This window comes from Equus asinus, chromosome 1 (assembly GCF_041296235.1).
Source record: "Equus asinus isolate D_3611 breed Donkey chromosome 1, EquAss-T2T_v2, whole genome shotgun sequence".
In the NCBI taxonomy this organism is placed as follows: Eukaryota; Metazoa; Chordata; class Mammalia; order Perissodactyla; family Equidae; genus Equus; species Equus asinus.
This window is the reverse complement of record NC_091790.1, coordinates 119,957,783-119,985,193: the sequence shown is the minus strand read 5'-3', so window position 1 is coordinate 119,985,193 and position 27,411 is coordinate 119,957,783. Positions and strand designations below refer to the sequence as shown.

The 27,411-nt window shown below is 40.8% G+C and overlaps 1 protein-coding gene across 10 annotated transcripts in view; it reads right to left on the bottom strand.

Annotated features, from left to right (window-relative positions):
• PHACTR2 (phosphatase and actin regulator 2) overlaps positions 1-27,411 on the bottom strand; it is a 247,941-nt gene that overhangs the window by 22,070 nt on the left and 198,460 nt on the right. For 5 of the 10 annotated variants that reach the window (XM_044768846.2, XM_070506557.1, XM_044768863.2 and 2 more), the window contains 6 exons: positions 25,523-26,057; positions 20,077-20,285; positions 18,396-18,552; positions 14,867-14,922; positions 9,510-9,571; positions 6,427-6,564 (listed from right to left, as the gene is read on the bottom strand). In XM_044768846.2, coding sequence (XP_044624781.2) covers positions 6,427-6,564; positions 9,510-9,571; positions 14,867-14,922; positions 18,396-18,552; positions 20,077-20,285; positions 25,523-26,057 — 1,157 coding nt within the window. The remainder of the gene's footprint in view (positions 1-6,426; positions 6,565-9,509; positions 9,572-14,866; positions 14,923-18,395; positions 18,553-20,076; positions 20,286-25,522; positions 26,058-27,411) is intronic. The other 5 variants (XM_044768845.2, XM_070506560.1, XM_044768870.2 and 2 more) reach the window with 2 other exon arrangements.

Genomic DNA, 27,411 nt, shown 5'->3' with positions numbered 1-27,411 from the left:
ATTATTTTTAATCTGGTCATTATATATGATGTTTTACTTTAGGGGAAAAAGCAACAGGAATTCAGAAATGCTTGGTATAATAATGATGATCAGCATGTGTTATTTTCATTCTAAAATAAAATATACACTAAGACCATTGATAGTTTTAGTATCTCTGGGCAATAGTAACATTTCATTATACTCATCTTTTAACATCTAGAAGAAACGAATAACTTTATTTTTTTCAGTGTTAGATAAAAAACAATATTTTCAGAAATTCTTAAAAATATCATGCATTGATGTGTATTATAACTATTGTTTCTTTTTTTCTTTCTTCTTCTTCTTCTCCCCAAAGCCACCCAGTACATAGTTGTATATTCTAGTTGTAGGTCCTTCTGGCTCTGCTATGTGGGATGCCACCTCAGCGTGGCCTGATGAGTGGTGCTAGGTCCACGCCCAGTATCTGAACTGGTGAAACCCTCGGCCGCCGAAGCAGAGCGTAGGAACTTAACTACTCGGCCACAGGGCTGGCCCCCTTCTTTTTGTATTTTTGAATATTCTGATTTTTGCCAATGAACACAAGTCACTTGTGTATATATAATGCACTATACATAAACTGCATTTTAAATTATTGCATTTTTTTCTATTTCCTATCTTTAAAAGGTATGCCACATTTTTTTTCTCTCTAGAGGAAATTATTCTTTTTTTCCCCGAGGTAAAAAGAAACTACAGTACAAATCCAGTTCTAAAAATGCTGTCCTTTACACCTTCAAAAGTCTCAGGAGAAATGGGAGCGACAATGTCAGAGAGAGAAAAGGAGCCTAATGTGTGAGGAGAGAGGGTCTCTGGCTGTGCTCTGGGGCTCAAGGTCCATCTGCAGGGGAGATGCAAAAGTCACGTGCCTTCAAAGCGCTCGTGAACAGTGACCCTGCAGAAGAAAACCTGACCGAGGACGTCTCCCCCGCTGCTGAGAAGTCCAGCACAAAAATCTATTTTTGCTTCAACACAAAATTAAAAAGAAAAATCCTCTCTGTGACAGCTAGAGATGGACGAGCTTTACCTTCCAACAAGAGACAAGAGGTAGAAAGGACTATTTCTAGGGTATGAAAAATTTAGTTTCCACACGAGGGTGGTTAATCATTTAGACTCTCACTGCCTGACCACTTTGCACCTGCTTTGATTTTTACTCATTTACCTGGCCACCTGCTACCTGTCTTTCCAAAGTTCAGCATTTGAGTAACAACAGAGCTGGGAATGGTAGATGTGGCTACCTGAATTTTCCAAAGATGGCGGCAATAACACCTCCAGCCCACATGTTCTTCTGCAATATGACTTCGCCACTCCCCCCTCGAGGGGCAGAGCTACTTCCTCTCTCCTTGAATCTGGGCTGACCTTATGACCTGCCTGTTAACTAACAGAATGTGGCGGAAAGGCGGCTGGGTGCCTTCTAAAGCTGGGTCAGATAAGACCATGCAGCTTCTACCTGGTTCTCTTGGGGCACTTGCCCGGGGAAAGCTGGTCTCCATGTAAGAAGTCTGACAAGTCTGAGGCAACCATGCTGAAGAGGCCACATGCAGGTGCTTTTGTGGACGGCCCAGGTGAGCCCAGCCTCGAAGCCATCTTTGCTAAGACACCAGGCATGAAGAGAAGCCGTCTCAGACCCTCCAGAGCAGCCCGTCTGTCAGCTGAGTAACACTGAGTGACCTGAGTCAACCCCACGAAGAGCAGAAGAATCGCCCAGCTGAGCTCAGACTAAATCCCCGACTTCTCAAATCTGTCAGATCTAACAAAATAGTTGTGTTCAGTCACTAAGTTTTGGGGTGGTTCATTGCTCAGAAGTGGTGACTGAACAGGGCCAACAAGGAGTCACTAAGTGAGAGGTGAGTGACCAAAAGTCCACAACTAAAAGCCTATGAGAATGGGAGAAAACTTGTACAAATGTGTATACTCTTTCTTGCAAAATGACACACCATGTGCCTTGACCCTGAAGACAACTAAATTGAATCTAATTGAAAAACAACTAAAATGCTGAACATAACATTTAAAAATTATCTGAAATGTACTGACCAGCTGGTAAGAGAGTAAAAAATACTTTTTAAGATGAAGCCCAGAAAAATGAGGTAAGCAGAGCATTCAAACTGGCTTTGACCTTGAGGGTATTTGTTATGTTAAATCTGGTGACTTTCAGCAGTCATTTTCATAGCCTGGTGAGATACTGAAGACCACAGACTTGCCTGCCCAATGTGGCATGTCTAATAAATGATGCTCCCACCATAAAGTTGGCCCATATGGCACACCCTCAGTGTAAGAGTGGACTAGAATTTCCGACCCCGAGAGGACAGCAAATAAAATTTCATGCTGGTGCTTAGTGGGCGAGGGAGGGAGGATAAAATCTACACTGAGAATCTGCATCCATAAGTCAGCACTCACATGGGTTTGTAGCCTGAATTCACAGTACTAAGGTGGTCGACAATAACTCACCTTGATAATCTAAGAATAAAACAGGCTTTACAACAAAAAGCATTTCTCGAGATAGAGTCTCATAATAAAGGTTTCATCAGGAAAATTTAATTATATTAAACTTACATTCATCTATTGACACAATCTCAGAATTGATGAAGCAAAATTGACAGAATTGTAAAGAGAAGGAAAAAAAATCCATAAATGTGGTGGGAGATTTCACATATCCCTCTTCTGGTACGGGACAGATCAAGCAGACAAAAAAAATGAGTAAGAATACAGAAATCTGAATGAGACTAACAAGCTTGAACTTTCAGATATAATTAGAACTCCACACCTCAAAACTGTAGAACGCACATTGTTTTCAAGTCTATAGGGACATTTATAATTACCGACCACATACTTAAAACATTCAATGCGTAAGGACACACTCCAGTCCTAGTAACTCAGGATCTTTGGTGGTGAGACCCAGCCACCAGCATTCTTAAATCTTCCCTGGTGATTGCAACATGTGGCCCAGGCGGAGAACCACTGACATCCAGGGTCATTGATAGCCCTCAGTGCTTATATTAGAAAATAAAAAAGGATGAAAATTAATGATTTAGAGAGTCCATCTTAAGTTAGAAAAGAACAGCCAAATTAAGTCAAAAAAATTGGGAGAAAGAAGATAGAACAAAAAACAACACAGAAAACAAACATATACTGGAGATAATCAACAAAGCTAAAAGCATATCTTACACCTTTTAAAAATATCTATTCTAGGTAAACTGAGCACTTAAATGTGAAAAGCAAAAGTATAAATGTTTTAGAAAATAGTATAGGAGAATACATTTGTGATTTTGGTATCGGAAGAACTCTTTTCAAGGAAACAAAATCACAAACCATAAAGAAAAAAGCTGGTAAATTCATAGTATTAAATTTAAGAATCTCTTTTTGTCAAAAGATGCCATAAAGAGAATGAAATATCATAAATTCGGAGAAGATACATATGTATCTGTAATATATAAAACCAGAATATATGAAGAGCTCCTATGAATCAACAAGAATTTGACACACCAAAAGAAAACAGGCCAAAAATAGGCACTGAATGAAAGGGGAACAAAACGCCCAACAGGCATGAAAATATGTTCGATCTCATTAATAATCAGTGACAGGCAGAGTAAAACCACAACGAGATGTTACCTCACAACTACTAAGTTGTCAAGCAAAGAAAAGAAAAACAAAAAAGGCTGACTGTCCAACATTGTCAAGGATACGTGACCAGGGGAAGTGTCAGCCTCAGCCAGTGGGAGGATAAAGTGGACCAATGACTTTAAAAGGCAGACGACATTGCTAGTACAGTTGAACACGCATCCACTCCAGGACCCAGCAACCCCATCACAAGGAATATATACTAGAAAAAGTCTTGGATGGGTGAACCTGAAGATAGTACAGGAATCTTCACAGAATATTGCTTGTAAACCTAGAAGCTGGAAAACAACTAAATAATCATCAACAACTGAATGAATGATTACTTTGTGACTTATACATACAACAAAATTTTATATTTCAGTGAAAAAGAATGAACTATCGCCTAGTGCATCAACCCAGATTCTTTGGCGTTGACTGAATGATGCGCCACGCAGGAGAACACTGTATGATCCCCATAACATAGACTGCAAAATGACAAAACCAAGAAATACATATGTATTGTTTAGGATTTATATGAAGGTGGTTAAACTACTACCACAAAAAAAGAAAGGGAATGATTAACACCAAAGTCAGGGTGGTGGCTCTTCCTTACAGAAGGGAGGGGAATGCACCTGAGGAGGAGCACGCAGGGGCCTGTTCAGGTACTAGTAACACCCTAGTAAGGTTCTTAACCTGGGAGGTAGGCATTAATTAAACAGGTGTGTTCTTTTTATTATCTAAATGGTACGTTTGTTTCATACAATCTTTGCCATACGTGATATATTCACAACTAAAAAGTAAAATAAAAAAATGCCCGAAGAATGTGGAAGACAAGACCTGAGATGGGGCTGGTGTTGAGAAGGAAGTGTCCTCCACCGTTAACACTCATCCTAGAGGCTGCATCGGACCTATGGCCTTGTGTTTCTCTGTGGGGCGTCAGACACCATGTGGGGTGGCAAGTCAAGTCCACCGCTGCTGAACGGTGAGGAGAGAGAGCCGGAAGGAATGGCGATAAAGCAGTGGAAACCACTCACAACTAATGGTGAGGTAGAACAGGGAAGGCAGAGGCTGCTGGTCAAGGGCTGTGACTAGGATGAAATACACTCAACGGTCATAGCTGTGTTTCACACCAGTGTGAGAGGGCTCCCAGAGGAAGTCATGTATTTCACACCCCATGACTAGTTACTGGAGACCTGGGCATGACGGGTGGGCAGTGCTGGGCGCACGCTGCTTCTGCGGGCCACACCAGACTTAATGAGATGACCTCAAGGCTGGGAGGGCTTGCCTCAGAATCCTCCATCTCCATCCACTGTGTCACTCGCTGCATTTGTGTACATGACTGTCTCCTCTGACCAGACCACAGGGCCCTCAAGGCAGGCACTCCTCCTCTTGCTAACCCAGGGAACGGCAGGGGCTGGACTCTACACAGGGAGCTGCAGGCATGAGGGCAAGAAATCACATCAAGTAGTTTACAGGCAATTCTTGGTAACCCGTAAACTTGACATTTCCTTCAAGAACACGACGTTGATTGACGGTGAGATTGATACAGGTACCTGAGTATCAGCCTTCTTCATCCCCTCATGGCTGCCCTTAACCTGAGTGCTCTCACCAGCCTTGGGGAAGCCGCCTCCTTTTGGGCACATTCTGAATCTCTATCTCCAATATGTGCTTGACACATAGTAGGTACTTTACAGAATGAAACTTCCTACTAAAAAGCATCATCACAGAGTGAAATTAAATACCTAGTTTTAGCATTAAGACTGCGTATGGTATGAGTTTATTAAATACCAAATTTTGCTTAGAGACAAAAATTAGAAATATTATTTGGGATATTAAGAAAATCCTACAGTGGAGAATTTGAAAACAAATGGTTGGCAAAACTTTTGGCTATGGAGTCATAGTACTCATAAAATAAGTCTTTCTCCATGATGGAGCCCTCTATATATTTCAGTTTTTCTGAGCCGTGAGCCATGGTATACAGTAGGGGTTGGGAAACCACTGCCCGCAGGCCATATCCGGCCCACCATCCGGATTGTAAATAATGTTTTACTGGAACCTCCATCCATCCACTCACTGACCTACTGTCTACAGCTGCTTTCATGCTATAATGGCACAGCTGAGCCATTGCAACAAAGACCGTGTGGCCCTCAAAGTCTAAAATATTTACTTTCTGGGGGTCGGCCCGGTGGCGCAGCGATTAAGTGTGCACGTTTCACTTCGGCAGCCCAGAGTTCCTGGTTCAGATCCCGGGTGTGGACATGGCATCACTTGGCAAGCCATGCTGTGGCAGGCATCCCACATAGAAAGCAGAGGAAGATGGGCCCAGATGTGAGCTCAGGGTCAGCCTTCCTCAGCAAAACAGGAGGATTGGCAGCAGATGTTAGCTGTTCCTCAAAAATAAATAAATAAATAAAAATAAAATATTTACTCTCTGGCCGTTTATAGAAAAAGTGTGCCAGCCTTGATATAGATCAATATCTTCTCCACTGTTAATACATCCTTTTAAAATGATAACCTGTGCAAGTTATATTTTCTAAGAGTAAGGATAAATCACGGCTGTGGGAAAGCCTGCCCCACTCAGGTTTGAATGTAGGCAGGTTCCATGGAACTAAGAACTAGTTTTTCCCGAGACTTAGTTGAAAGTCTAAATATATCACTCAAGCGGCATAAATAATCAAAGGCAGAAAATTGTGGGATATTTGATAATATCTAACCTTCAAGGATGACTAAGTGTGGGTAAGTGGGTTTTGGAGCTTTTAGAAAAGCAATAAAATCATAAATAAATAAAATCATAGCTAAGGCCACTGGGGTTCTTGCCTTGTCTGCAGGTGTCAGCCTGGCCCAGGGCTTGTCTGCCCGGCGATCATAGTCGGGAGAATCAGTGACTTCAACATACTCATTAAACCGCAGGATCCTTCGAGCTTGTAGCTCTGCCACGGTGGGTCTCAGGCTGAGCTGCAGGAGGAGAGAGAAAAAAGGACGAGTTCAGTAAACCATTTACAGCCTCACAGTGGCAAGTTTTCTATAGAGAACTTCAAAGTTATGGTTAAATAAGGTCACTTTCAGATATCCAAAAAAAAAAAGGCATCAGCATCTTGGGAGTTTCTAATGAGAACTAGAGAGCAGTGTGCCCTAATTTTTGAGACTATAAAAATCAGCACTGTTAGTTAGGTCACAGTCGTTGGCAACCATCTGCATTATACTCTTTTCCCCAACTTGCCTGGCGCTGTGATAAAGGTGTCTGTCATCCCTGCCACAGGGAACATGGAGTGACACAGACACAATAGTAATCCAGATACAGGATAGCTGGTTTGGGGATTGAATTATCAAGACAAAAGCCCTGAAACTTTTAGAAACAAGAATAAAAATCTCTGTTCCTATTCTATTAACCCTGTCTATTCAGAAATGCACAAAGTTATGACAAAGAAATGGTGCAGGGAAGGGCGTGCCTATGGCAGTCTTCCGTGACAGACTAGGGGCCCGGGCCCCCATGTGATATTCACCCTTAGCCAGAAGAGCTGATGTGCAGGAATGAGGAGGTGGAGTCATTGGAGAGCTGACTTCAGTGGGGCCCTAACTGCTTAAATCAGCTGTAACCTTTAAGACACTTCTAATGACTTGGGTTCCAAACTGTGGTCTTGGTCAAATTCAAGTTGATAGTTATATTTAATCTCCCAGCGCTGTGTGGATCTGCTTTCCTCTCTTGGTCCTTTCTCAAGCCCAAGAATAAGACAGCCATGGTTCTGGTGGACTGAAGAAACCTGGCTCCCAGGTGGACATCACCTGCCCTCTGCTGCTGGGGTTCACGTTTTTGTGGGCTTTCTCAGTGGGGAGGTGCGTCAGACAGGCAGACCTGGGCCTCTGTTTTACGCATAGGGTCCACTGTCAGTATCTCTTCTCTCTTACATGTCCTCTGTATTCAGCCAGACGATCCACTGTCTAAGTGGTCCTCTTTGGAGGTGTTCCTTATTTGCATAGGCTCAATTTGGGCAAAAATTAAGCACTATCACACACAAAAAAAATATTTTTATGGTCAAAAACATCTCTTTTCCTGGGTCTTGGTTTCCCCTTGAGTAAAACCTGAGGCTGAACTAGGTCAATGCTCAAACATTCAAGGCCTTCAAGCACTCTTAGAATGTCTGGGTCTGCATCCTGAGCCCACTTGAGCTGGAATACGGCCGCTGCAGCTCCTCCTGTCTTCCTAAAGCCCTGGGGGACTATGGAAAAGGAAAGAATAATCTAAGAGGTTCTGTTATACTCTCAGTTGCTGTCCAGTCTGTACTGTCAGCTTCTTACTGCCTCTCCAGGACAAGTGGGTTAAGAAGGTAGAGAAACCCTTCCCTCTGGGGACTGCCCAAAAGGCAAGGGACCAATGGCCACACAGGTCAGAAATTCTCCATCCAGTCTTGCCTTTCAGGACTGTGCTAGTCATGGGGTAGCTATCAGTGTTACGGGCTGTCCTGCACCGACGGCAGGGAGCTCTGCATAGTGGAGGCAAGTGGGGTCAGCAGGGCAGGGCAGGCTCTGCTGCCTCCTGGAAGGCCCAACGGACTGAGAAAAGATCATAAGCACGGCAGGGGGGAGCCTGGAGCAGTGAGGAGGGGCTGTTGCTGATCTGTAGCTGGTAACTTGACAGCCACTGAATGCTACAAGAGCCATAGCTAGAAATTCAATTTACAGAGTCTTTTTCAGCTAGATCATTATTTGATATGCAGAGACTTTGAGAAAAAAAGGGATGAATTAAGGATCTTTTTCCCTAAAAAACAAAAACAAAAACTCTCAAAATACTGTCTCTATAACTTTTCCAAGGGAAGAGTTGGAATTCTACCTGCCTTAGAACGCCTTTGCTGCAGACTCCCCAGCCAGCCCAGATAAATGTGGGTCAGGTCACACCCCTCCCTGCCTGATCAGCACTGCTCATCCTGCCGTTTCCAGGTGTGAAAGGTATATCTGAAGAATTACTGAACAATGACTTATAATGAAACATAAACTCTTTCAGTGCTTAATTTTTCCAAAGACTATTACGGTTTTAACACTTACAGAAAAAAGCAAGGCCCTAGTATCAGATTTATATTTTCATAAATGGGTGGAAACAACTGTCTGAGTTTTGGAGGTGAGCCACCTGTCAATTTGGGGAGCACTGTGGCAGGCAGGCCGGATGATCACGTTCACTTAATAAATTACTCATGCAGCCCAGATATGGAGCAGTGGCAAGTCTGCCATAGTAACAAAATATTGACTCAATATTTCCAAGACTACATGGAAAATGTGAGCATTTTTTAAAACCATACATTGAAATGGGTTATCCCTGAATGGAAGACTTTTTTGTAATTTTCTTTTCTTTTCCGCATTTAAAAAAATTTCCACAAAGATTATACGTTATTTTTATAATCATTAAATGCAGTTTAACACTTTCCACTGTTAACTTTTCAAAATTAACAGATCATTTATTATAAATACATTATAAATATTTATATTTATTATAAATATAAAACAACTCATATATATATATTTTAAGATTTTACTTTTCCTTTTCATCCCCAAAGCCCCCCAGTACATAGTTGTGTATTTTTAGCTATGGGTCCTTCTAGTCGTGGCACGTGGGACGCTGCTTCAGCATGGCTTGAATGGACGGTGCCATGTCCACGCCCAGGACCCAAACCGGCAAAACCCTGGGCCACCAAAGCGGAGTGTGCAAACTTAACCACTTGGCCATGGGGTGACCCCAAAACAATTCATATTGAATGCATTACGCTGATTTTAAGATCTATGATTAGTTAGCAGATTAAAGGAACAATTATTCCTAAATATCAGATCTACATGTGGAGAGATGATTTGCATTTAAAAAATGAAATATATCTCAAAACACACACGCTCATTAACAGTCTCAGTTTCATCACCTTTCTGCTGAGTCTGCGTTTGAGTTCCATTTTTGCTTCTTGCTCCTCTTCCTCATTTTTTTCTGTTTATTAATGGGGAGAAAGGCATGAAGACTTAGTTACTATAAACGACTTTATAATCAGAAAAGTAGATCAGGTCACAATTACTTGACTCTAACAGATACTGACCATATACTCCATCAACACCTTTAAAAAGTTGTGAAAAGATTTTGCAGAAAGATCAATCATTAATTTACACATATATATTTTTTTCCTTATGGGACTGGTTTATTTACTAATTGTAAACCTTTTTGCTTCCTGACTTCGTGTTCTATTCTGAAAAATCCACAAGAGTGCCCAGACTCTGGTGAAAGCCTTGTACTGCTGCTCATCTTCTGGGCTTATAAGTGCCATCTATCAGAATTCAGATAAAAATTTACTTCTGGATCTGGCCTTCATGTGAAAATCTAAGACACATCAAAAGAATGAATTAGAACCATCTGATGAATATCTGAGTTGCTAATTTCCATTCAAATCCAACCAAAATACTTGATTTGTCTGCTTTGGTTTCCATAGCAGCAGAACGTAATCATTTCTTTGGACTTTCTTTTCACACCAGAATGTTCTGAATGGGGTTATGGTGTACTGTTGATGGAGATGATTTATTTTCTTGGGACTTTTGACTTTCCAAAGCCTTTTCTTTCTCTAATGCTTCACCAAGTACTACAATTTAATGGCCAACTTAAACAAATGCTGTCTAAGAGATGGGATTAAGGGGAAAATGTCCAGAATTTTAAAAGAAATAAACACGCTCCAGGTTTTAATGGTTGCTTATTTGATGGACTTCTCTCTGTTGTCTCCTGCAGCTCATCATTTGTTTGATAAGTGAGCAGTGATTTTACTCCTTGGGTACCATGCTTATGAAAGATAATCTTTTAGAAAGCGCTGATATGAATTCTATTGAAGGAAAATCACACTGTATAAAGGCTGATCAAAAGGTTGAGAAACAAGAATCTCCTCTGTGAAAAGATAATTGTATTTATTTTTAAAATTCAAATAGACTTTTTACCACAAAGATTATTTTTATCATAAATAAAATATCAGCATTCAATATCTGCAGCATCTGTATTTGTTAGTCGAACATGCTAAATCTCTATTAATCTTCCTTACCTGGACAGGGAAAAGTTTCTACCTTCTTCTGAAATATTAATTTTAATTCACATGAAAGAGGATGACCAGCCTGGCTATTTGGACAAAGAGTGAACATAGACTAAAATCACTCTGCAAGACGAGAAACAACTAGTTAGGACGCTTTCTCTAAGTGCCTGCAAGTGTCCCACAAAATGAGGACAGAGATCTCTTCCTATGAAAATACTGTAGGTTTTTTCTAATTGCTTTGAAAAATTATATCTTTTGATATCCTTAAAATACATCCTTAGAGTCAAATGATTACCTTATATGAGCTGGATAAGGCATGTAGATTGTAAATTATATGTAATATGCAAACACCAAACCTATGGCCCATGGGATTCAAACTAGGGTTTTGCAAGGTCAGGCCTTTAATGATATGACTAATAAAAAGAAAAATACAATCCTTAAAACATTTTAGTCAATTCTTATATGGTGATTATGCTACCTTTTTTTGCTGGGGAAGATTTGCCCTGAGCTAATATCTGTGGCCAAACTTCCTCTTTTTGCTTGAGGAAGACTGTCCCTGAGCTAACATCTGGGCTAGTCTTCCTCTATTTTGTATGTGGGGTGCTGCCCCAGCATGGCCGCCGCCAAGTGGTGTAGGTCCACACCTGGGAAGCGAACCCAGGCTGCTGAAGCGGTGCGCTCCACACTTAACCACTAGGTCACCGGGCCAGGCCCCGTATGCTACATTTTTAAAGGTACTTTTTAAAGACAAAAAACTGGATATATAATATGATTCAATGCTAAGAAATGCTCCAATTTTCATGAAATACACAAAATGTTATTTCCTTGAAGGGAACTTTAGCTAATTTTGCCTTACTGAGCATAATGCACATCTAGGTGACCGCCAGCAACGTTTAAAAAAGGAAGAGCCAACTGCTGTTATGGGAGATAAATACACAGGATTTGGGGGGATGTTTTTTGAACATTGGGAACTAATTTCCTTACATTTCCCACATTTCACACTGTTTGTAAAGAAGTGCGAGAAAGAGGGTGAGGGGCGGAGGGAAGCCAGGGAGACTGTTCTGAATCTTATTAAATAGTCACCATAAAATCTTACAGAGAGCCAAGATGAAACCTTAAGCTTAGTTTTGCAAAATTTACGGAGTCTTTGAATGTTTCCTTCTTTTTTCTGACTTATTAGAGGGCTAATTATAAAGTAGGGTGTAAACCTTCTGGTGGCTTTAAACAGACTGGAGGAATAGTCATGAAGGAAGTGACAAATCCCGCCCTCAGGAACTCTCATGGGAGCAGAGGGGTGGATATTTCAGAGCAGCCACAGGAAGCATGTGCCATAAACACACAAACAATACACATGAGGTTTAACAGCGGTGGGCACTACAGGAAAACTGCCCGGCTGGCAAGCGTTGCCCAGAGCATTCTGTGGATGAGCTAAAAGGATAAGAAAAAAATGCACCAAAATACCAGCAGCTGGAGTATTATATTCTTGGATCATCAATTCAAATAAAGTGGGTTAAAACAAAGCCAAACATTTTTTGTGGGTTTACTTCTCATCTTGCTATTTTACCTTTTTCTATATGGGTGTTTTTGACAAATGAAAATACATTTAAACCTACTTTGAAATGCACTGAAAGAAAAAAAAAAGATGGATCAATGGAAGAATAGATATGTGATAAATCAAAATGTGATAAAGATGTTAAGGGTACAATATAAATGGTAGATATACGGCTGTTTGGGGTAAAATTCTTCCAACTTTTCAGTACGGTTAAAAAATTTCATAATCAAGTGTTGGGGAAAAATATATGCAGAACTCAATAGCTTAATACATTTTTCTCTTAGAGAAGATATAGTTGGAATTACACTCACAGCTAAATAGTAGGAGAGGATCCGTATCTTTTATTTCTGCCCTGAAAAAGTTGCTCCATATCCATCACTTTTCCTGAGAAGCAAAAGTTGATCTTTCAAGCACCACAACTTGCTTTCTATTTTAACACTTTTAAGGAACTGGTTCTAAAATGTATAACTAAATATAACATACATATTTTAAAACCCTAAATGCACTAAAATAGGAAAGTAACTAAGGTGTGACCCTGGGAATGATACTAAGAAATAAAATTTTCCTTTGGTCTCCAATTAAAGCTATCAGCACTGACTGCCACCTGACTCCTGTTTATTAAACCAGTGACAGGCTTGGATTTGAGAATTGCTGAAGGTTTCATGCTGTGAATTAGTTCCCTAATCTGTCAAGAAGGGATGACCTAGTTAAAATAAGTGTCCTTAAAAACCACACCATGTCACACAGAGACTTCTCTTCAAATAGACAATCCTATTGCTTTTGAGCAAAAGCTGGAAATGAAACAAACCAACAAGAGCAATCTAAGTGGAAGAATCCAGAGGCCATGAGGGGCTGAATATAGTTTCGTAAGCTATGCGGTTCAGTTCCCTGGGACTGCTCAGCAGAACATTCTGGATGACCTCCACCAGTTCTCTTTTCTGCTTCCCTTGGCTGCACAATATTATATCAGGAGATTATAAGCCAGTTATCAGCTTCTCCAGAGTGGAAACATGTCTTTTGTTTCCAGAATAAGCATGCTTGGACAAACTAAGAAGTAAGAAAGCGCTGAAGTCAAATCTGAAGTTGACTTTGGTGTCTCACTCTTTCCCGAATCTCCAGGAAAATGGGGTATAAAAGCCAACACAACACTTAAGATCAACGTGTGATAAATTTCTAGATCTGTGAAACAGTTCCTCAAAAAACCAAACACCAGCGTGGTTTGGCACTGTTTGTCGCACAGGAGCAGGGAGGAATTATCCAGAATTCGCTCTTCGTTTTTTTCTAGCTATTGCATCAGGCAGCCAATAAGAAATAACCTCTGTGTTTTAGGAGCTTATGGTCTGCATTTAAGCTTACCTAAAATTTTAACTCAACGACTATTTTCCAGGATCCTATTATCAAAAGCCATGAGAATTTTTGGTTTTGTTTTGTTGTCAGAATTAAATGTTGCTTTCATCTTTCCTCAGAAAGCTAAAACGCAGTTTTTTTCTTTTCTAGCCGTGACTTTTTCCCTCTCCAAACTGGCTCTAGTGCACACTTATGGTCACTTAAGTCCTTTCTTGGGTTCTATTCCAGTTATACTCACAAACAGCCAGAAAAAAACATTCCAAGGAAAAAAAATCCCATAGACTGGCAGTTCCTCTCACTGCTCAGTCTTCTTTGTTGGGTTGTCTTAGTAATAGCAACTGTAGTATAAATATGCTATTAAAATCTTTCTTTCCTTCAGGAAAGAAAACAACTCACATTGGAGACTGGGACCATCCCGACAGGCCAACTCGACCCTATAAGCCTTGTTGAAAAAGATTTCCCGCACACCAGCGGCTCATTACTATTGTAGCACTGTCTGGAGTCCTGCCCAGCCCTGCTCTTTGATATTTCATAGAATAAAAAGCTCTCTGGAAACTGGGTTAGTAATATGTAAAACCGCAGTTAGGCTCAATTTAAAAATATCCATTCCTTAACTCTCTGTGGTTAGTAACTACATTATACACTACAGCACAATGAGCTGCCGTTCTATTTGTTTTTTTAGCTTTAACATGTAAACTACAACAAACTCAAATACTACCGGACTGGTGAGTAAAAAGTAAAGTGAGAGAAAACAGAGGGGAGAATGGGAAAATAAAATAGGAAAATGAATGGAGAACTCCTTCAGTGCTGAGAAATTATAAATAACTCAAGAAGGAAACAGAGTTATCATAACAAAGGAAAACGAATTGGGTTGAAAAATCCATAATGGTTTTAAATTGAGTCCTCTGTTAAACCTGGCAACGAACTATTATTCATAATAGAGGAATGTTTGATTTATTTCCTGGTGGATTCTTTGTCCTTTTCTTTGACATTTATTTGCAAGCAGACTAGAGCATTTTCTTCTATTTAATATTTGGGTGAAAAGATATATGGAATATATGTCATCTTTCTCAAAAACAACTGTTGCAGCCATGACTCTGGTCTGGAGGATATTAGGCTTAGAGCCATGAAATGAAATACAAACTTCAAGAAATTATTTTTTTAAATTATATAAGTAATTATATAAAGATGTGATATAAACGGGTCATTTCAATTATTTGTGAATAAATATATTAAGGTTTCCTATTGATAAATGGGCTGTCTCTAGAGGGAGCCTTTTAATGGGTACAGAAGGAATCACTGTATCGTACAGAATACTCACGTTTTAGGATATTTCTCTGCTCTAATTCCTCTGTTGTGGGCCTCTGGCTAAGTCTCCTATGATGACAGAAAGGATACACTGCAGATTACAAACAAGGCCCCCTTACTGGGAGATACAAAAGAAAACAAAAACAAAAGCTCTATTTTTTCCTGTTTTGAGAAACAAAAATCCATTACTAAACCTACAAAATAAAAATCTCCTTTCTGTTAGTTTGGAGACTAGAGACTGTGGCTAAGAAAACTCACAACTCCCCACTCTCCATTCTCCCCTCTCTTCCCTTTGGAAACAGAACCCTCTGAACTCTAGCTGTAGCCCCTGCGTGGACTTCTTGCCCCTAGCAGCAAGGGGTGGCTATAGGACTGAGTTCTTGAAATAGGATATGAGCAGCAGTGGTGTTTGTAACTTCTGCTTTTTACCCTCAAAATGACTGGGTGTGTGTTCCCTTCTCTTTTTCCTTCTTCCACAGATTAGAACTTAAGCACGGTTGTGTGAGCCAACTTGGACCATGTAGATGAGAATATCTATGGGGATGGAAGAACAAGACAGAAGGCACTTGGGTGCCCGGCTGACTGCACGGAGCAGAGCTCCCCACCACACTGGACCGCTGCTACCTTTTGGTTCCTGTTAGAGCAGCTTAGCCTCTGCCCTAATTAATATACAGATAGATCATTAGGATCTAAAAGAGGCTGCTGCTGAAGAGTTCATACCAACTCAGGAGATGCTTAATCTACATTGCACAGAGTTTTAAGTGAAATACTGTTTTCATGGCCTCAAACGGATTTACAATATATATAAAATTGTCTGGAGACATATAGCCCTTCCCATCTGCTTTCAAGAAAAGTCGGGCTCACTTGTGATCAGCAGCAAACTATTTGTATGAAAGAGCTGAATGTCCTAATAACTCCTTACAACTTTGTTCTTGGTTTTGTTTACACTATCAGTTTGTTGTTAATCACAGACAAAAACTTCCTCTGGATGTAGGTTGAATTTGTGCCAATTAAACTAATATACATGAAAGGTAATCGTAATATAATTCTATTATATTATAACTATCAATTCTAAATGCCTATAGCTGTGACAGAAATAGTACGAAGGAGTGAAATCAATGATATTTTGAATATCTTATTAAAAATTTTAATGTTTAACCTTCATTAGAGCTACCTTGAAATTAACTTAAATAATTGAGCCTGTAAAAGAACCCACTGAACATCTACACTGGCCAGATTTTGTGCCATCCACGGACCCACATATCCTGTACTACATATCTGTGCCAAAGCATCCCCAGAGACATCATCCTTCTTCTGCTTATGGAGTTTCCTCCTTCTGGAATGCCCTTCTCTCCTCCATCTACTGAAATCTTACAAACGATATAACAGTACCTTGAAAGTTTGATCTGTCCTGCAAGTGAGAATTAAAGGTTCGTGGTTCTTTGCCCCATACAGCAGTTATACACTGATTATACATCTACTAAGGCACTTTATCACACAAATAATGATAAAGATAAGATAATTATCATAGCTCTCATTAGTTCCTACTTTTAAAGTCCCAGGCACTGTGCTAGGTGCTTAACTTACATTATCTTGAATCCTCAAAAGAATTCAGCAAGGTGGCAGCCAGTCCCCATTTTACAAATGAGGAAATGAGAGATGAATTCATTTGCTTCAGATGAAATACCAGTGCATGTTACAGCCAGGACTCATACCTCGTTCTCTTGACTTAGATGTTTGTGCTTTTCACATGCAATATATAATTTCATCATGCAATATATAATTCTGTCTCTTTCGCTACACATGGAGTTCCCTACAAATCAAATATGACTTACACTTGAATGACAGCAACTAGATGGGCTGCGTTCACAGAAAAACAATTCTGCAAAATTTATATATTTACAACACTCAAAACCCTATTCTGATAAAATTTTTATAGATACGGTCTACATGTGTAATTAGAGAGGTTCACAAACTTTTGGGGGTTGGGGTGTGCTCCTTATATAAAACAGACAGAAGGGGCGCTGTTCTGTTGGATGGTTAAACCTGGGATGAAGGAATCCCCTGCGGTTCCACCCCGAAACCCACCCACCCTTCCCTGGCTCTCCCTAGAGAAGCACGATTACATCCTCTCCAAGAAATCTTGTTGGAACAGAAAACCACTTCTCTGTGGTTATTTCATGGTGTCAACTTCTCACAACGTTCTTCATCAGTCCCCTGTTCTTGAGCGTTTGGTTTGTTTTAATTTGTCACTACGGTAAATGACCTCAAAATAAACATCTTCATAAAATATAGGGTTTTTCACCTCTTGAATTATTTCCTTCTTGTATAGTCTCTCAAATGGAATTACCATGTAAAGAAATAGACTGATTTACAATTCTTTTTTTATATTGTTAAGCCGTTCTTCAGAAATACTGAATAAGAGTGATGTATACGTGTCCCACTTTCTCACAAAATTGCCAACAGTGAGTTTAATTTTTAAAAGTATTCTACTAATTTAAGAGATATAATAATTATTTAAATTAATAATAAAAAAACATTTGATTTTAGGAAGTGCTTGCTATGATCCAGGCACTAGAGTGCCTTCAAAGTATCACGTTGTTTAATTCTCACAAGCCCCAGCTTGGCGCTGTCTGTAAAACAGATGATGGCCGCTGAGCCTCCGCCTGCCAACCCCGAGGTTCACCACGGTCACAGAAGTCTTCCACTTCCCGGCAAGGAGAGAAATTTCCTCCCACCTCCCAATCCTGCTCTGGTATTCCAGATTGTCCCCTTCTCTCAATTTATGCACCCTGCTGTTTATGTAGAATGAGAGAAGTCAGCAAAATAAGTAATACTTAAATATGCTTAAACTGATAATGAAAAGTGAGAACTTCAGCATTCACTTCTGTTAAAACTGCCAATTATGTGGACTTCCAAAGTCAGTAGTGGCAAAAGTAGAAATCCTACAAAAACTGGAGGCAGGAATAGAAGTCAGATGATCATCTATTTGGAGCTGAAAGGGGGAAGTCTAGATATGGGGGCTATGGTTACCTGACCTGGATGGAGCTAGCCACTGAAGCTAACCAGCATGTTCAGAGTCTCGCAGCTCAAAGGGCAGAACCTCATGGCAATCACAAGAACGCTGGTGAGTCCATGTGTCGGGCCTGCTGCCTGTCTGGGTGAATAAAGCTTTGCTGGAACACAGCCACACTTGGTTGCTTACGTATGGTCTATGGCTGCGCGCATGCTACAACAGCACAGCTGAGTAGCTGCAACAGAGACCTTCAGGGCAGCAAAGCCTAAAATATTCACTAACTGGTCTTTACAGAAAAAGTTTGTCAACGCCTGGATCAGGGTTTGGTGTCTTCAAAGCCAATGACTAGCTGGACCAGAGGGCAGGTTCTTGGAGTGGTTCACCATCCAGAACCCACTGTTAAAAGATCAGACAGGCCAGGCGCGCCCTTTCACAAAGAATTCACCATGATTTCCGTTAGGCAGGAAACTGCCGGAGGGAGAAAAGGATGAATCAGCCAGGGCTGAACTACAATTTCAGCAATTACCTGACCAGCTTGGTTCCAATCTGTTGTCGGATTTCCTGTCTCTCTTCTTCAGATGTTCGCTGCAAGATGTTTTTGTCCTCTAACTCTTTCTTGGATGGTCTGTTGCCAAGTTTGATAGCAAGAGTATCCCTTCGCCGTATTTTGCTAGCCAAAGCACCTGAGCATTGGGAAAGGCAGAAACGCAGAGAAAGGGGCTTTTAGCGAATGCACTCAGGTTACTTGTGGCATGACTTTAGACAGAGTCCAGACCAAATCCTCTTTTTTAAGTTCTAATCTTTTATTTATACCAAAACCACAATTGATTATACTTTAACTTTCCTGGCTACAAAGAAGCTAACTTATCAATAATATTTTAATATACCTTTTTAGCTTATCTCATTTTCTATTCTTTTTTTTTTGAGGTAATATTGTGTATGGTGACAGATGGAGACTAGACTTTGAGTGGTGAAGACGATGTGACCTCTCCAGACCGAATTCCACATGCGGGAGTGGAATTTTAATTAACCTAAGGGAAAAAAAGTTTTTGAGTTGGATGTAGTTCATTTTGGAAAACTGAAGAACTATTTTTAAAAATGTTCTGAGAAATGTTGGGGCACCATGAAAAACCCTACAAGTATCACCTCATCATTTGGAAAGTGATATCTGAAGTTTACTTTTTGAGATGGCGTATTCCGGAAATTGCACAATGCCTTCTCTTTCTTAAGTCTTAAAAACTCAGCCCCTTTAATTATTCTGCATAGTAAATCCTTGACTTTCCTTCTCCTCAGAAACCACACTGACGGAAGTCTACCTTTGATATCACCGTTTTAATCCTCAATTACCCAGGAATCCTTGATATCTCAAGAGTGGATAGTTGACACCCGATGGATGATAATGGTTTTTGTTGTTGTTCAGCACAAACTAGAAGGAATTTGACAAACTGCTCTTTAATCATTAATATACCATTAACTTTTCATAATCTATAAATTCAATTCCATAGCGAATCCCTCCCAAGTCATCCTGCTCAGAAGTTTTTAAAAAAATAGCAGTTTCCAGTTCCCCACACTAGAAATGGCTGGCTTTATCCACCTCACTATCATTCCTTCTTAGAAGGCATACTATCCTACTCATGGTAGATGAGTACTTTCAATTTTTAAAAACTATTTGTTATTTTTGACTCATTCCTCTCTCCCCTCTCTTTAAACCCCAGTATGAAACTGAGTGAAACTCTCAAACACCTCCAATGAGTAATCCAGTGAGTCCTGCATTGATGCTCTTTATTCAAGAGCATCCCACAACTAGAAGGACGTGCAACTAAGATATACAACTGTGTACAGGGGGGGTTTGGGGAGATAAAGCAGAAAAAAAAAAAGAAAGGTCCCAGGGCGGAAGGGCCATCTTGTGATCAATCTGAGAAAGGCCTCTGTCATTAGAAAGCTTTGGCTCTCTTACATATACACATATGCATACCTGCCTCAGTCGAGGGCCTGACCCCTCCCCACCCCCCGTGGCATCATCTTCCAGAAACACCTGCCATCAAAAGCTAAATCTTAGAATATACAGATTTCTAATTTGAGAAAGGGAGATGAGAGGAAAGAAAACATCAGAGGTCTGGTTCCTGATGAGGCCTTCGTTCTTTATAAAACATAGCTGCTTCTGTCCACCACCCACTTTCCTCCCTACCTCTTGAAAAGAGTCTTACTTTCTCCACTGCCGTCCTCGTCCTCATCCTCTTCATCATCGTCATCATCGGTGTACAAGATAGGCCCATCAGAGTCCGAGTCATTGGCCTGGTACTCCCTACGGCCTTCGTCTTCTGGGGCACTGAAGGATTCTGAAGATTCTCCCATCAGCCCAGGAGTCAGTAGCTGAGGTGCTGCCTTTCCCAGCTCGTCTTTGGTTGTGAAACTGCTAAAGGCACAAAAACACAGAGGTGGTGTGAAGCTCAGAGCAACCCTCAAGGACGATGCCAACAGCATGAGAAGGAACTCCGGTTTCAGGAGCATCCCTCCGGCTGGCAAAAGGAGACGGCAAACACAGGCTAGCTAAAGTCCCGGAATGGAAGAGCAGTACTGTATTACTCAATTCTCAAGGTTTTAGATTCTTCATCTGTAAAAGGAAATAGATTGACTAGATGGTATTCAATATATTCAGTACATGAATATGGGAAAAGTCTATTTTGCAAATTTATTTTTCCCTAGCAAGGGGTTCAGTGGAAAGAACAACGGGTTAGAAGCTCCCGGATATTTGACTTTGTCCATACTTTTTCTTTGACCTGTAACTCCTACTTATTCTTTAAGTCTCAGTTAAAGCCTCAGCTCCTTCAGGAATCAGTCACTGGCCTTCAGTGGAGTTCCCTGGCCCACCTCTCTGCTCCCAGGGTGACCCATTGGCGCACTTAGCGCACTGCACCTCAACCACCATCTACTTGTCAGCCTACCCAACCCCCAAAGTTCCCTGACAAGAGGGACTCGTATCATTTTGCAGCCCAGCACCTAGGAGAATAGTGACATCTTATTTAACTGACATATGAATTAACCCTATTTTCATCTCAGCCAGGGCATCAACAGTCAAAAATCACGTCTTCTCTCTGTGCTTTAGTTTCTCCATTTGTAGAACTACCTCTCATAGGACTAAATTAATAACATGAGATGGAAAATGTGAAAGTTAAGTGGACTCTTTAGAAGAAAGGTGGTAAGGATGCAATAATTTTTTGTTATTGAGCTTGGTAAGAGTCTCTGGTTTAAAATTATTATAAATACACAGAGCTTGCCAATTTCATAGACTAGAATAAAAAAATACACTTTACATCAAAAACATATATCAAAAACAATGTAATCTTCATTTTAAGATACAGAACACCCCCAAATTGCTTTTTTTTTTATTGTGGTAACATTGGTTTATAGCATTATATAAATTTCAGGTGTACATCATTACATTTTAATTTCTGCATAGATTACATCATCTTTGCCACCCAGAGACCAATTACCATCCATCACCACACACATGTGCCTAAGCACCCCTTTTGCCCTCCCCTAAGCTGCGTTCTGATATAAACAGAAGAATTCAAATTTAGGTCACACATCTGAAAGACCGCTTAATGGAAAACACGTGCTCGCTGCTCTCACTAACTAAAAAACCAAAAAAACAGGTAAACTTTGTCAGAATCTGAGGTATTAAAAATTCTACTTTGTGGTTATAAGCCTAAATGCTCTCAAAATTCTCTGTTTTTTCACTTATTAGAAAAATCCGACCACCGAAATTCTTTTCAAAGGGGAAAATATGAAATTTCATTCTTTATTTTGTAAAATATACATAACATAAAATTTACCATTTTAACTTTTTTAAGCGTACAGTTCAATGGGACTAAGCACATTCACACTGTTGTGGGACCACCACCACCATCACCTCCAGAATTTTTCGTCTTCCCCGACGGAAACTCTGCACCATTAAACACCAACTGCCCACTCCTCGTCCCCTAGCCCCCGGCAACCATCATTCTGCTTTCCGTCTCTATGAATTTTATTATTTTAGTTGCTTCCTATAAGTGAAATCATACATTTGTCCTTTTGCGTCTGACAACTTCACTTAGCACGTCTTTGAGGTTCATCCACGTTGTAGCAAGTGTCAGAATTTCCTTCCTTTTCAAGGGTGAACACTATTCCACTGTATGTATACCCACCACATTTTGTTTACCCATTCATCAGTTGATGGATATTTGGGTTGTTTCTACCTTATGGTGGTTGTGAATAATCCTGCTCTGGACATCAGTATACAAACATCTGTTCGAGTATCCGTTTTCAACATTTTTGACTACATACATAGAAGTGGAATAGCTGGATCATACGGTAATTCTATGTTTAATTTTTTGAGGAACCACCACACGGTTTCCACAGTACGAAATCTCATTTTCAATAAAAGATCTATTTTATGGGAAAACTTTTCCACAGTCTGGATTTCTCGTCGATTGCCCCTGGAGGCCATTCTTGTTTGAACACTCTGCCACTGTGGGTGACCACAGCACGTTTAAAAGATATGCTAGTTAATAACACATTCTGAGAGCAGAACAAAAGTTACTTCAGGGTTGAGCTCTGGCACCACATTTCATGTCATTGTTCACTAATTTATCATGACACCGATTTGTATTTTATAACATTTTGCCGTTTTCAAAGACTTCTGCATACATTTACAGCTTGCAATTGTTCTACAGTATAATGAGGGAAGACAATTTATAGTTCACGGAACCCAGGAAGGCCATGGGTGAGTCGCCCAAACAAGGTAGCAAGTCCAGTCTAGAACTCATACTTAAGACTCTTAGCCTACCTATTAAACGTTATATTGTATTTTATTTTATACTTAATATTATAAGTTATATTAAGACTATGTTATAGATCACATTTAATATTAAATATCATAATCCAAATTTCTATCGATCAACTCACTACCTGGCTCTCACGGTTTCCCCTCCGGTTCCTGGGCACACTGGACAATACAGCGCACTCCATAAATGTTCATGGAAATGGACTACACAGAGTCAGGTCCCTTTTGGACATGGGCTCCAGATGCGCTTATCAGTTTCTGCCTTAAATTATGCCAGGCATATACATTACTGATGAAGCCGTCAATGAACAGAAATCTACCAGATAGTTACCACCCTGGATTACGTGAATAGAAGTAGATATTTTTACATATGGCCACTTGTCTTTAAAGTTTTGATATTTGTATTCCAAACAGAAGCCTCTTCATAAGATGACAGGATTTTCACACATTCGTTGACTAAACATAACTGAGGGAGAGTTCTAAGTTAAGCAACTGACTAAGAGCCAGAAATTCTAATGCAAGTATCCACTTAAAAATGGAAGACAGAATTTGGAAGCGGATTTGAGAGACTCCTTATTCCAGCCTCATTAACTCTAGAGCAAACACAAACACCTGTGGGATGAATTGTAATTGACATTTTTAATTTTGAAGAATATACAGAGAAGAACATCTCTATGCCCTCTTCTAGGAACGCGTTACAGTTACCCTGAATACAGGCAAATCCATTATAAATACCCCAACGACTAATGATGTCCTGAGCTCGCTCTCTCCACTTCTAGTCTCAGTGGAAATAGAGCATAGATGCTCAGCTCTTTTGCCTGACAATCCTGCACAGACTTGGGTTGAAGACTAATGTGAAGCCCCCAGAATGCAGTGCCGTGCTTAGCACAATACAGTGCCCTCCCTAAATGACTGTGGAAGTGGACTGGCAGAGGGTCACCTTTGGATAAAGGTTCTCTCTGTGCTCAAGACTACCTGAGCAATCACTTTACACGTTACACCTTATTCTTCAGTATACTGAACAATAAACTCATATACTCAATCTATTTTCCTAAATTCAGACCTTATCTTAAACATTCATACTTCCTGGGCATGTTGGACATTTTGGAAAAACTAATCCTAACTATAATGTTTTGCTCACTTTGCATCTCTGGTGCTTAGCATGCTGCCCAGCACATGGAAGTCAAGCAAAAAACAGACACTGAAAGACGACTGTTGAGGTCTACAGGTTGGAATTGACCGCAGTGATGGAAAACACTCACTATAATTCAATGAGGACACCTACAATGTGCTGGAAGTATTAAGGACACCGCAACCATTCATTTCAATGTCTTCTTTTCCCATATTGTTTATTAAAATGTCAAACAAAGGAAACACAGTCATCTGCAATTTAACATTTCTTTATCTTTCCTTGGCTTTCCTTCAAATGATGATGCTCAAGACCGATAAAAACAACCAAAAAACAAGAAACAAACAAAAGAAATAGTGGAAGAGGTAGAAGGAACTGCTTTGGAAACGTATGAATTCACTCGAGAGCATGGAATCTGGTGTGCAACTCTGGGTCGCATGCTGGCTTTGCCACTCACTAACTGGGTGACCCTGGGCAGACTGTTTCACCTCCCTCAGCAGCCGTTTTGTCATCTATTAAACAGAAATATTTCAGGGACGACTTATGTGAATTAAATAACTGACAGTTCCTGACATTAAATAAATATTCAATAAATGAAGGTTGTTATTATCAGCAATTGAATAATTAAAGTTGATACTTTAGTCTCTTGATCCAAGTCAACTTACTTAATGTACTAAATGTTTTTCAGTCTAACACGACATAGGTTTTTTTTCAAAGAGGAAATATTAAATTAAATGATTTGAAGAGTGAGTTTTGGTTTTATTCTTAGAAAGAGGAGAGAAGAGGCTGGATTTAAGAGTGCGAAGCCCTCCTGAGACAGAACGGGTCATGGTGTCTACTAAACTCTGACAGTCCTCCCTTCACACCTGAGACAGGAGCACTAACAGAGCCTATTGACCTTTAAGTAGAAAAATGAATGAGACTTTTTGAGTGACTAGATGCAGGGAACGAAGGAGAATGAGGATCCTAGGATGAAGCCCACGTTTCTGGCTTGGGTAACTAGGTGACGGCATGCCAATGGTATACCAGATTCTGTACTGGTTGATGCCGATATAGAGGTAAATAGACACGTTGGTGAGTTTCGTCCCATAGGTAGGGAAAATGGCTGTCAGAATGTAGTAGATGCAACAACCAATTCTATCCAGAGGAGGGTTGAAAAGCTTCATAGAGGGGAAAATATTTGAGTTGGGTAGGGAACTGAGGATCAAGAAAGAGAGCCACTCCAAGGTTGGGGGGAAAGAAGCCGGAATTTGAAAGAGAGCTTTACTGATGCTCTTTGTTTTCTTGCAGAGGAGAAGGCTAAATAACTTGGGGAAATGAAGGTAGGCAGGAGTGGGTGAGCAATGTGCACACAAATGAAACGATTTAAAATAACCACTGTAAGGAAACAGAAGGAACTGTCTAGGGAACAGAATAAGGACTGCTGAGCAGTGACGAAGCAGGTTCTAAGTGGACTTGAAAGCCACAGATCTGAAGCAGTATTGGGATGTAGGACCAATGTCATTTCTGGGGCATTCCTGGCACAGGGCTATGAAAAACCAACAGTTGGATTACATGTGTGTTTCCCTAACATTCACTAGATTAAATTGTAAAAGAAAACAAAGCAGGTTCCTTCATTTCAAAAGAGGGGTTTAACCATCCTTAGGACTCAGCTTCATAGGGAATGGAGACAGAATATGAGGTTGGTGCCCCGACTCACCATTTTGCATTTTCTCGGCTAACACTTAAGCCAGTGGCTGAGTGGACAGCGGTTCTGTCTGTCGGCTCTTCAGTCCAGAGAAGCTGACTTGGGTCTAAGGCAGGGACGGACAGGTCGGCTCCATTGCTGACCAGGACGACAGGAGTGTCTGAGGCCATGATGCACTGCTCCTCAAGGGGAAGAGGGGGGGCCGCGGGAGGAGGCGGTGGAGCCCCCGGGGGCGGAGGGACTGTGGGCTTGGATTTGCCTGTGCTCTCCTCCTCAGTCCCAGGGACAGTCTGCTCAGGGTTGAGACCCTCCGCACTGGTCTCCGAAGGCTCTCCTTTAAGGTCGGACGTGCCAGAAGTGGCTGTGTCTGAGGACGGTCGAGACGTTGGCTGCTTGCCGGTTTTTTCCTTGCCTTTTGTGATTCCCACTGTCCCAGTTTTGCTAGAAACTGTCTGCTTTGATGCTTTGGGACGAGATGAAGTGGAGGAAGTAGATGGTGAAGCTGATGCTTTGGAGCCAGTTGTTTTTTTTGAATGAGAGGAACCAGCTAAAATAGAGAGATTTTGCATTACAAGTCAAAGAAGACAACACTTTATAAATAAACTAACCAAGTTGCAATTGTCAATGTTCCCTTTAAAATTTGTTGAAAAAAGTAAATAAAAGAAAATAAGCTAATAATGATAATGGTTTTGTTTCCTGTTCCCTCCCTGTCTCCAATCTAGGAGAGAGCAAGTGATCCTTGAGGCAAAACCCTAAGAGACAGGAGTCCTCTGTCCTTTTCCTCTAGTCTTTAGCTGGCCAGCCAAGGGGAAATCCTCAGCTCCTTGTCCTGTGGGTCACCTGTAAAAGCCCCTGTATGCTCCAAAGGGACATTTTGGTGTGCACAGGACAGACACCAGCAGCTGTCTGGGTGCAGTACAAGGCTGGGTTCACCACAAATTATACATGTCCTCTTACGTCCTTCTGGGAATGGAGAGGCCCACACTCAGAGAGGCCAGGTATATATCACTGACTCCTCTCTGAGCCAAAAGCAAATTTACTCATCTTACTGCTAAAAGAGTGAACTCCACACCAGCTACCCCAACGGCTCCAGAGAGAGAAGGCTGCCACGCTGGCCTGTACCTCCATCTGCAGTGGCGACAGGGCAGAATAAAAACACATGGCCACGTATCGAAGTCTAGTCCCCTTCAAAACATCACAAAGGCAGAAAAAAATAATTTTTTTACAAAAAAATGTCTAAATGGGTAGTGTTTGAATAATTTGAAGGGAAAGAGTATCATTCTCAGATCTGACAACCGCTGATGCTTCCAGAGGGTGTTCATCAGAGGATGACCGTGGCGTGTCTGCCCACTTCTGGACAGGACCGCCTTCAACCAAACTGTTTTCAGGAAAGACAGGCTAACTCTCCTTGTCTTTCTATCATCTTAGGAAACACATTTTAGCTCCTATGAGAAAACTCTTTTGTTTCATGACCTTTATGATCTGTAAATTTCCCCCAATTGCTTATTCGATGTCGTATGTTCCTCCTTTTTCATAAGGAGTTAAACGATTCCACAGAACCATTAAGAATATCCTGTAAGTACCGTGTGGAGCCAACCCACATTGCACACAGACGCCACTGTAACTTACCTCTGGTTATAACTTTGTTGGAGTCAACTGGGAGGGTCAAGAGATGAAGGACAAACAAAGGAACAAGGAGACGCAAGACTTCACCAACTCTGATACACTGAAAAGAGTCCTACTTGGTGACAAGATCCAGGCTTAAAAGAAGTCTCTACAGCTTGGGAGGCTTATTATGTTAGATCTACTTAATAACCAGAATTCTCCTCCCTCAAGTCTGGGCCTGTTAATACTACTTCTTTGAAGTTAACAACCTTCATTTGCTTACAGACAAGTGTATT